Source organism: Saccopteryx bilineata, chromosome 6 (genome assembly GCF_036850765.1).
Source record: "Saccopteryx bilineata isolate mSacBil1 chromosome 6, mSacBil1_pri_phased_curated, whole genome shotgun sequence".
Lineage (NCBI taxonomy): Eukaryota > Metazoa > Chordata > Mammalia > Chiroptera > Emballonuridae > Saccopteryx > Saccopteryx bilineata.
The window spans coordinates 176,085,751-176,097,836 of record NC_089495.1 but is presented as its reverse complement, the minus strand read 5'-3'; the positions used below and the strand labels follow the sequence as shown (position 1 = coordinate 176,097,836).

General features: G+C 37.7%; 1 protein-coding gene across 1 annotated transcript in view; it reads left to right on the top strand.

Moving 5' to 3' along the window:
* SPTLC3 (serine palmitoyltransferase long chain base subunit 3) overlaps window positions 1-12,086 on the top strand; it is a 152,187-nt gene that overhangs the window by 71,302 nt on the left and 68,799 nt on the right. Inside the window, exons 5-6 of the mRNA XM_066235091.1 lie at window positions 4,655-4,779; window positions 6,670-6,763. Coding sequence (XP_066091188.1) covers window positions 4,655-4,779; window positions 6,670-6,763 — 219 coding nt within the window. The remainder of the gene's footprint in view (window positions 1-4,654; window positions 4,780-6,669; window positions 6,764-12,086) is intronic.

Here is a 12,086-nt window from a genome sequence, read left to right as displayed (position 1 = left end):
TAAAAAAAGCAGGGTAAGAACATAAATTTAGTGATCATGGTAGGGGTGAGTGAGGTACAAGTCATCATTGGCCTACTTAAAAATTCAACGTAAAATGCTAAAATAAAAATTCTTCTCTTATCAGGATCACTTGTGACAGGAAGGTGCATAATAATTATATACTCATACCTCACTTAAGGTTTTTGTCTGTATCAGATTCTAATGATTTACTACTGCTTTAACCTGCCAAGAGATGCAAGTGGTTTGCTGAAAATGAAGGCTTGGGTAGGTGGGCAGGTAACAGGCGTTTCTTCTATTTCATCAGGATGGAAGGTCTTTTAACTCAGAAGCAGTGGCCTATGTGCAGTATAAAAGTATGTTCTAGACCCATTTTAGACACCAGCTGTGGCTGTTTTACACTTATTCTGAATGTTTCACAGAAACACAAAGCTACTGAAGAGGCATCGTAGCTCTATAAACCCCAGCAGACTGAACACAGTGGAATAAGGAGGAAAGCAAGGGAGTCTAAGAGCTTCTGGGTGCTGAGCTGAAAGGTAGAATTCTTTAAGTAGTAGCGTTAATGCTGGTTTTAATGTAGGAATTATCAATTCAAAGTGGCTCAGAGGTGTGCTGATCATCACAGCACAACTGCAACAGTGAGGTGAGCCAGCTGGCAGGTTGCCATGGGAAATAATAGCCTGCTCCTAGGTCACATCTAAGGGACAATCTACAAACAGGATACTCTGGACAAATAGTGACTATAGTCATAGTGTGGAAGATTTTGTGGCTGGCACAGGATTGTTAATAATACCCACACTCTTTACTAATTAATCAGTGTTAAAATGAAGGCCAGCCATCTACATATTCTAACTAAAATGTATTAACTGGTCAATATCAATAAAAATCCAGCAGAAGTTATGTTATCCATAAAGTAATATTGGTATTTTTTTCCTGAATCTGATTTTTATTTATTTGACTGATAGTGGCAAACCCAGTATTTGGCACATAAAATAATGCTAGGAGTGTTGGCAAGACGATACACCCAGCTTGTACTTATTCTTTTACTCAGTGTCCCATTGGATAAATAAATCTTCAGGAGGAAAACAAGTGTCAATATATGCACAACATAGCAATTTGAAGAGCCTTCATCACTGCCTATTTTACAACTCTTATTGACCTTCAGAGACTAAAGAAAAGACTAAAGTCATAGAGGAAAAAGAAATAAAAATCATTGTTAATTTATCTTTATTTAGGGTAATAACTGTAATTTCTTGAGATTAAAAAAATGTTCACATTTAAAGACAAAATGTCAAATATAATTTCTAGAAGTACTGAAGTATTCGGACCTCCTACTGCAACTTGGCATGAAGATATGAACTGAATATTTGTGGAAACCAAACTAGTTCAGTTTCTTGTGACACCTTTGTTGCCCCCAAGATACTCCTACAGTTTTATTCCTTGACTGTCAAGTGCAGGAGGAGGAAAGTAACCCTTGATTAATACAAAGGAGTCATACTTTTTATTATTCCTTGTCAATCCCTACCCATCCCCACACTAGCCCAGGCTCGCTTTAAAAGACACGGCTTCCTGAAGTAGAAAATGGCAAAACATCCTGGGGCTTTCTCTAATTTTTTTTATGAAATTTGAGCTATGAACACTAAACAAAGAAATTCTATGATAATGAGGTTTGGGATTAGAAACTGTTGTTTTCGATAAATGAAGGTAAGCCCCTAGATACACAACACTCATGACTCATAACTCAGCTGTGAGACATCTTGTTACAGAAATTGGTGTGGCCCTGGCTGGTTGAATCAGTGGGAGAGCATTGGCCAGGCGTGTGGATATCCCTGGTTTGATTCCTGGTCAGGGCACACAGGAGAAGTGACCATCTGCTTCTCCACCCCTTCCTCTCTCCCTTCGCTCTCTCTCTATATATATATTTCTCTCTCTCCTCTCTCTCTCTCTCTCTCTCTCTCTCTCTCTCTCTCTCTCCTTCCACAGCCATAGCTTGATTGATTTGAGCACATTAACCTGGGCACTGAGGATGACTCTGTAGAGACTTCTCAACGCTAAAAATAGCTCAGTTGTGAGCATGGCCCCAGGTGGGCAGAGCATCAGCCCCAGATGCGGGTTGCCAGGTGGAACCCAGTCAGAATGTATGCAGGAGTCTTTCTCTCTATTTCCCCTCCTCTTACTTGGAAAAGAAGGGGGAAAAAATTAATTGGTGTACTTAAACATTGCTTTACTAACCACTGCACCACTAGAAATTCAGAAGGCTTGATCTGGAGACCTCGTATAGATACCTGCATTTTCTCTCTTCCTCTTCTTAAGCCAAAGTTAAGACCTCATAGATGGCAATTTCTCAGGATATCCTTAGATATATGCATTTCTCATTAGTTGGTTAGCTGTTTGGTTGCTTAAAACACAATACTATATTAGTCTAAAAAATTGTAATGACACAACTGTAATAGAAGAACTGCTGCAATGGCAGATTTGGAGAAGATGACATTGGAAGAAGATAGCACAAAGATTCATTAAGTCCTACTCACTCATTTCTGGGTGACTAGGCAGAACACTATTGTCCCCTAATCTTCTAGGCAGGAAAATTTCTTGGGGAAAGTTTTAAAAAACAGGTACACTCCTTATATTTTCCACCCAATATATCCCAAATATTATCACTTAAACATATGACCAATATAAAAATATTCTAAGCTCTTTTACATTATTTTTGTTGTACTAAGCCCTTAAAAATGGGGTAGATGGGCTATATTTTGCCCTTATAGCATATCTTAATTCAGACACTACATTTCCATTGAGTAAAGTAAAATAAGTGGAATGTAACCCCATAAAAACAATAAAGTTGTATTTAGTAGGAAATATTTTACAGTTCTTCAGTTTTGGAATTTAAATTAAGTTATATAAAATTTAAAACTCAGTTTCTTTATTGCACTAACCACATGTAGCTATAAACTACCCTATGAGACAGTGCAGATTAAATCTTGATGTTAGAGTATGGCAAACAGACAAATATAGGAGCACTAGATGTGCTCTCAGTAAAGTATGAGGGCATTATGTATAAAAAAGGATTATGGAGTAATCATGGAAAAAATAGTACGAGTGGTAAAACATGAACTTTGGAGTTAGACTAGATTATCTTCGTTGCTTTTTCTCTGTAAGCTCTTTACACTTCAGTTCTCTTATCTGTAAAGCAGTAATACCTGCATGATTGGGCTATTAAGATTAAATAAGATAACCTAAATAGTGGGCTTTGAAATCTAGCACATTCCAAAGGTTCAACAATTATAACTGGAGTTATTAGTATTTATGGAAGTCATGGGTTCTGTTTGCATTTAAGTGTGGCGAACCTCTGAGGAGATATGATTTAATCAATTAGATGTAGGGTTTAGAGCAGGGGTCCCCAAACTACGGCCCGTGGGCCACATGTGGCCCCCTGAGGCCATTTATCCGGCCCCCGCCACACTTCTGGAAGGGCACCTCTTTCATTGGTGGTCTGTGAAAGGAGCATAGTTCCCATTGAAATATTGGTCAGTTTGTTGATTTAAATTTACTTGTTCTTTATTTTAAATATTGTATTTGCTCCTGTTTTGTTTTTTTACTTTAAAATGAGATATGTGCAGTGTGCATAGGGATTTGTTCATAGTTTTTTTTATAGTCCGGCCCTCCAACGGTCTGAGGGACAGTGAACTGGCCCCCTGTGTAAAAAGTTTGGGGACCCCTGGTTTAGAGAGAAAGAAATTGTGGCATTTTTTTGTAAGTTTTATTGCATTATAAGATATTTACATAGAGAAGTGCACCAATCACAAGTATGCAGTCCATGGATGTGCGCAAAGCAAACATACCTGTGGAACTAACACACAGGTCTAGAAATAAAGCACTTAGAGAAACTCAGAGCTCTTCTTATGTTCTCAAAGAAACCATCCTGACTTCCAACACTATAGGTTAGTTGTATCTGTAAATTTTATATAAATGGACTCATACAACCTGTATAAACAAAGGTAGTCAACCTTTTTATACCTACTGCCCAATTTTGTATCTCTGTTAGTAGTAAAACTTTCTAACCACCACCGGTTCCACAGTAATGGTGATTTATAAAGTAGGGAAGTAACTTTACTTTATAAAATTTACAAAGCAGAGTTACAGCAAGTTAAAGCATATACTAATAATTACTTACCAAGTACTTTATGTCGGATTTTCACTAAGTTTGGCAGAATAAATCTTTATAAAACAACTTACTATAGTTAAATCTTTTTATTTATACTTTGGTTGCTCCACTACCACCCACCATGAAAGCTGGAACACCTACTAGTGGACCGTAGGAACCAGGTTGACTACCACTGCTGTATAAATGTAAAAGTGTCAGACTTCTTTCATGCAATCATAAATTTGTGAGATTTTTTATGTTGTTGTGTGGGGCAGTAATTTGTTCTTTCTTATTGCTGTGTTGAATTCCACTATATAAAAACTCCCATAATGCATTGATCCATTCTATAGTAGATGGATATTTGGGTTATTTCTACATTGGACAATAGCAAATGTATGTGCTATGCACACTCTTATCTATGTATATTGGTGATGGATATGTACCAGAAGTTGAGTTTTTCTTCTTGGACTTGTTGAAAGAGAAGGATCACTCATCCTACTTTTTCATTTGCAGGGACCTTGAATAAGCATAAAGAGTTGGAGGACCTTGTGGCTAAGTTCCTGAATGTAGAAGCAGCCATGGTCTTTGGGATGGGATTTGCAACTAACTCAATGAATATTCCTGCACTAGTTGGAAAGGTGAGAATTTTTTAACATAATTATCTTCTACTGTATTATTCCTAAGAATTATAACTGTGAGAAAGTCTTTTGTTAGGTTTTCTTCTGATGTTAAACCTATTGGAGATCAAGCTTTTTAAATAAATGTATAAGCTTAGTCCAACACATCTCTTTACCATGATATTCTGGTTATAGAATTGCAGCCCCAGATGTGTGTCTGCCATGATGGTTTAGCAAAATCAATTGAATTTTAGACTCCCAATTCATCATTTGTAAAGTAGGCAACACTTATTAAGCATTTGTTTAAACAAAACATTTTGTTTGTACCACTCATTTATTATTCGTTCAATAATCCCTGATTAAGAAATTGCTGTGTCCTACTGTCAGGCTCGATACAGGGCATACAAAGAGAAGCAAGCCTTGTGCCTTGTAAATGTATGCAGTGTGCATTCTAGTAGGAGAAAAACACACCAAATAAAATAGGATGACTACCACAAAATGTTTCCCCAAAACTCTTCTTGAGAAAGCCTACGTAAAGTGGGTGATGTGAGAGCTTATCTGGTCAGATTTAAGATAGGTAAATTAGTAAGACAAGGAAGAGGAAGCACATGTGCAAAGCCATAAGTTTAGAAGACCAGGAATATAAGATAATGGATAAAGAAGAGTCCAGATATCAGAGATAAAGGCAGATACCAAATTGCAGAGTCTTACAGTATAAATCATGTTAGAATGTGTGAATTTTTTCCTGTGAAAACTGGAGAGTTGATTGGTTCATTTTAATTAAAAGCAAATGTTATAACCAGATTTATATTTATAAAAAAAAAATCTGACTCAAGACAACTAAATGTAATGGATAGTCTTTGATTGGGTCATGCATTTAAAAATAAAAGGAAAGAAAACATTGATAGGAGATATTAAGATAGTTGGGAAAATATAAATTTGAGATGTATATTAGATAATAATATTATATGAATGTTTAATTTCTTGGACATGGTAATTGCTTTGTGATTTCATAGGAGAATGTTCTTGTTCTTAAATATATGCTGAAGAACTTCAGGGTGAGGTATCATGAGGGTTACAAGTAACTCTCAAATGTTCATCAAAACATAATAAATACACACACATGTCTAGACTATAGAGTATGAGAATGTTGAGGTTCCCGCCTCAAAAAAGTAAAACACTATATATATGAAGTTTCCAAAATATAAGGAAGAACTCACAGAGTCTACGAGGCCATGGAAGACAAATGCATTTCGGGTAGGGTTGAGCAATTTCATAATTTAAAAAAAATTAATTAAAAAATAATAATTTTACAAGATGTAATTTATAAGCAGTAAATTAAATTGGGCTTTTTCACGTGCTTCAGGCTGAACTGCCACTCATACTTTTCCAAATGCAATGTGAATTTTCAACTGTAAAGCAGCGATGCCCTTGTTACATGGAGTTCACACAGTGAAGAATGAGAATTGGAAAACAAGAGTTCAAATTGTCGTGCAGAAAACACCCCTGCCTTTCACAGGAATATACCAAAACTGTCCCAAATAATACAGCATGGGATCGAAGGGTCCCAGTAAGTCCACAACCCACCCAAAACTATCAGTTTTCCTGTCAAACATAAATTCTTCAAACAATAGTGAGTGCTTAACCAAGATCTTAAATGACCTTTTCTGCTGAAAATTACATGCAAATGACTGAAGATGAAATCCCTTAAAACAATTCCATCTCTATCAGCTAATTTGCTGCATAGCACTTTTTTCATATAGATAGAAGGTTGAACTCTTGGGCCTTTAAAATTGAAGAGGGTTTGCAGATCTATGTTTCAAGTCTCAGTGTGTTTTCCTGTTCCCACATGTTGGGTTTTCCTTAGTTTTAGTTATGTATCTGTATTTTGTGTGCTTGTTTTCTGAACAGGGATGCCTCATTTTAAGTGATGAGTTAAATCATGCATCTCTTGTGCTTGGGGCCCGACTCTCAGGTGCAACCATAAGGATCTTCAAACACAACAGTGAGTATCAGTATGTTTATCCAACATGCACTGCTTATTTCTATAAGAAAGTAGAAATGATTGATGGGGCTTTGTCCTTGCTCTTCAAACTGGAAGCTTAGCCTAATGAAACACAATTATGTTTATATTCACTACTGGCTTGTTGACCTCTGCTGACCTAGAACAAATGGCTGAAGTGCATAAAATACTCGGATTGTTAAGTGCAACCCAAACACATTAGCATCACTGTTATTGGTAGTCTTGCAATGTGGCCTCTGAAGTCATGACCACTCTCTTAGGACTGCCATTTAATGATCAGAAGTGTTATAACTCTTCCTTTTCTATTGCTCTGCCTTGCGAAACTTTGAAGACTTATTTAAGTTGTATGTTATGGTCAGATAAGAAGTAATCTTCCTTGTCATAATGCTTCCTTTTACTGTCCCCTCCCACCGCATGCTCAGACACTGCCCTCGCCCAAGCGGTCTGTCTATTCAACTTCATTGAAATGTTCCTTCAGGCTCTAAATCAGTGGTAGTCAACCTGGCCCCTATCGCCCACTAGTGGACGTTCCAGCTTTTATGGTGGGTGGTAGCAGAGCAAGCAAAGTATAAATAAAAAGGTAGATTTAATTATAGTAAGTTGTTTTATAAAGATTTATTCTGCCAAACTTAGCGAAAATCCGACATAAAGTACTTGGTAAGTAATTATTAGTATATGCTTTAAATTGCTGTAACTCTGCTTTATAAATTTTATAAAGTTACTTCCCTACTTTATAAATCACCATTACTGTGGAACCGGTGGGCGGTTAGAAAATTTTACTACTAACAGAGATACAAAGTGGGCGGTAGGTATAAAAATGTTGACTACCCCTGCTCTAAATGGTCTGGTTGGGTGATGAGGAGGAAGCAGAGGCTATTTATTTTTAGAGACTTGGTGAGGCAGTATGGACAATAGTACAAAATACTTCAAAGGAGGTGGTAGGGGACACCTGTATTCTGCTGTCCAGCTTGCCCCTGGCTTGTTGCATCATCTTGTGTAAATCCTTTATTCATTCCTGTACTCAGTTTTCTCATCTACAAGATATTTGGGTTGAACTACCTGATGTGCAAGAATCCTGTTGGTTCAGTTTCTAATTCTAATTCTTCGTTACTATCATCGGAACCCTCCTTTCTTTCTATGTGTGCACATGTGTGGACTCACACATATACACACATACACACTCTTGTCTTGTTCCCTCTTTCTTTCTTTTTACCACCTTTCTTTCCTGCTTTCCCCTCCTGTCCACTCTTTCCTTTTCCTCTTCCTTGGCACTACCCTCCATGCTCCAAAGAAGTAGCAAAGACTACAGTGAGAAGAAAAGTAATAGAAAAATGAGGAAGAATTGTTCTGGTTGTTATGTCCACCTCACAAAACAAACCAAGGAACAATTGTTACACAGGAAGAAAGGCAAATGAATGGGAGAGTTCTAAAGTGAATCTTGACCCTGGCTGGTGGCTCAATGGTAAAGCGCCAGCCTGGCATATGGACATCCTGGTTTCAGTTCCTGGTCAGGGCACACAGGAGAACCAACCATCTGCTTCTCCTCTGCTCCCTCTTCCCCTTCTCTCCCTCCTCCCCTCCCACAGCCAGTAGCTCAATTGATTTGAGTGTTACCCTCAGACAGGGGTTGTTGGGTGGATCCCAGTCAGGGAGTGTGCCTCACTATCTCCCTTCCTCTTACCTAAAAATAATAATAATAAATTTTTAAAAATAAATAAAGTAAATATCCTTTTTAACTTGTAGAGTTTTTTAATGAAAAAATCTATTTTCCTCACTATATGGGGTGAGATCTGGTTATGCCTTTACTGAACCACCTTCAGCAATTGTGTGAATATGAATACTCTAGAGTGGAGTTCAGAACCAGACCCTCTGGAAGAACCAGACTTGAAGTCACTCAGACCTCACTCAATTATGACATCTAGCTCAATGGTAATTCAAAATATGTTTTCTCCATTTCTTAATTTTGCATCAAACAATCATGGCTAGTCTCTGATAAGCTAAATTACATTTCTCTAGTTCTATTTCATTTACTATTGATTGTCACATCTATACTCAAATTATTTTGACAGTGTTGGGAATTCATGTTTGGAGTAGACATCTTTTAGAGGTTCAAGAAGTGATATTTTAAGAGATCACAAGAAATATCTTTGGTATTAGCACAATTATGCTATACCTTTTTAATTCTTTGGCATGACAGGTGATTGATGATCAAGAATTTTATCTACTTGGGAAAGGATAAAGAATAATTGACAATTATTCAACTGTAGTTTCATCCATAGATATGATTAAATGTAATAATATTATTCTTGGAGGGAGACATATTCAGGTTGTTATCTCTAAGGAGCTAGTCAACCAGATCATAGTCAAGATGAACCTCTTATTCCTTTATTCTACTGAGAACAGTGGCTCATGACCTTAGTTGTACAATAGAGGTATCTAGGGATTATCTATGAAAGATGGATGACAGGACCCACTTTCAGACCAACAAAATCCAAACATCTCAGTTGGGGTAAAGGCAGCTGAATTTTTTCAAAGTTCCTCCATATGATTCTGATGCATAATAAGGACTATAAACCCTAGACTCTTATTTCCTAGCCTCCTTTTGTTTAGGCTGACACTGGATGGTGCCAATATATCCTGGGATATTTCACCACACAACACATTGCCATGTTAACTATCTGTGCTCTTCTTCTCACCATGGCTAGCACTCTTTCACACTCTTCATCTAAAGTTGACAAAAGAAGTGAAAAAGGCAGAGAGAGTTTTCCAAGCCAAAATTTATTGAGCACTTATTTATTGAACACCTATTCTGATTCAGGCACTGTGTTTGGCCTTTATAAAATATGATAAGGTAATATCTTAGCTATGAGAGCTTACAATCTAGTAGGAGAGACAGATATAACCATACTAAGGATTAAAGCAAAAAAGGTAATGGCAGTATCAAGCTAAGAGTACAGGCTCTGGCTGGTGCACTCCCACTAGAACAGCTAGAATAAACAAGATGACAACACCAAATGTTAGCAAAGATAAGGAGCAACTAGAACTCTTGTCCATGGCTGGAAGTTGAATGATACAACTTCTTTGGAAAACTCTTTGGCAAAGTCTTATCAAGCTAGATATATCCCTGTACTATGATCCAGAAATCCCACACCTCAGAATTTCCAAGTGAAAGGAAAGCATATGTTAACAAAAAGACTTGTACAAGAAAGTTTATTTTTTTATTTAATTAATTGTGTTTATATAGATTCTAGGGTCACCCCAAATGCATCTCCCTTCCCTCCTATTTCCCTCAACATCTCCCTTTGCCCCCATCCCTAAAGCACCCTCCCCTCTTCCCTTCAGGTTTATCCCATCATATCATCTCCTTTCCCTCTGTCTTCTTTTCCTCTGGTCCCTTTAGCCCCAAACTGGAAACAACTCAAACATCTATTAATAGCAGGAAAAAAAATGTGTGACTTATTCATACAATAGAATATGACTCAATAATAAAAAAGGAATAAACTACTGATACATAACATACATAACATGTATGACTCTAAAGAAACATTTTCATAATCAAATAAACCAGACACAAAAGAGTACAGATTGTATAAGTTTGTTATAGAAAATTCAAAAACAGACTAAATTTACCTATGGCAATAAAAATCATAGCAGTTCTGGCCTCTTATTGGGGGAAGAACTTGGTGAGAAGAGGCAGAAAGGAACTGTCTAGGTGATAGAAATGTTTGATACTTTAATAGGGTGATGCTTACCATTTTATTAAAATTCATTGGATTGTACACTTAAAACTTGTATATTTCCTTATAAATAAACTTCCCTAAAAATATTAGGATGATACAGTAAATGTAAATTTAAAACCATTAATTTGGTATTTAAGTGTGTGTGTGGGGGGGGGGGGTAGGCTTTGACCCAAGTATTTCTGTTCTTGTTCTATAGCTTATATTGTTCTAGGCAAATTACTTAACCTTTTGGGATCTCAATTTACTTATTCTAAAAACAAAAATAATTACAATACTTGATTCTTGGTATGTTGGAGGAAGCATATAAAAGTACTTAACTAGCACAGTACCTGGTAATGGAAACTTCTGTTTGTTTGCACCTGCTGTGTTACTGTGATGGAATCGTTGTCATCACTAGCACCACTAAGGAATAGAAAAACATTATGTGACTCTGAAGAATACAGAGGTCATTTTATTTGTGAGACTGCATGAAATGGATAGTATTTGCCATAGACTTTGAAAGATTAATAGACTTCTAAGCAGGAGTGAAAGAAAGGATATTTCAAATAGAAGAATGATCTGGAGTGTGAAAAGTGCATCAGGACCTCCATTGTGCCCAGACTATGGGGCTGAACTACTGGAGAAGAACCTGAAAAATAAAGCCTTAACCAATTAATATAGAGCCGCTAAGATGTATAAGCTAAGAAGTATGTATTTAAGAAGCAACAAAGATTAGCTGGGGCACTTGGCTTCATGCCATGCTGTTCTCTGGATGAACTGGCTTTGCTCAAAGTATTTGGTAACCCTCTCACATGTGCAGTGGAGATGAAATAGACATACAAGCTTTGAATTAAATTAAATCTTTAAACAGCAACAGATAGAAAAGAATATTTACTTATGGATTGTATAGTTTGGCTTTCCCCATAACACTTCTGTTACACCTCCTCTCTCCTGCATTTATTATTGTTTGAAATTCAGTCCAAATTCTATTATTCAGTATCTGTGAAGAGTCTATAGCAAGAGTCCCCAAACTTTTTACACAAGGGGCCAGTTTACTGCCCCTCAGACCGTTGGAGGGCCGGACTATAAAAAAACTATAAACAAATCCCTATGCACACAGCGCATATCTTATTTTATTTATTTATTTATTGTATTTTTCTGAAGCTGGAAACTGGGAGAGACAGTCAGACAGACTCCCGCATCCGCCCGACCGGGATTCACCCGGCACGCCCACCAGGGGCGACGCTCTGCCCACCAGGGGGATGCTCTGCCCCTTCGGGGCGTCGCTCTGCCGCAATCAGAGCCACTCCAGTGCCTGGGGCAGAGGCCAAGGAGCCATCCCCAGCGCCCGGGCCATCTTTGCTCCAATGGAGCCTTGGATGCGGGAGGGGAAGAGAGAGACAGAAAGGAAGGAGGGGGTGGGGGTGGAGAAGCAAATGGGCGCATCTCCTATGTGCCCTAGCAGGGAATCGAACCCGGGTTCCCCACACGCCAGGCCGACGCTCTACCGCTGAGCCAACCGGCCAGGGCTCCGATCTTATTTTAAGGTAAAAAAGCAAAATGGGAACAAATACAATATTTAAAAT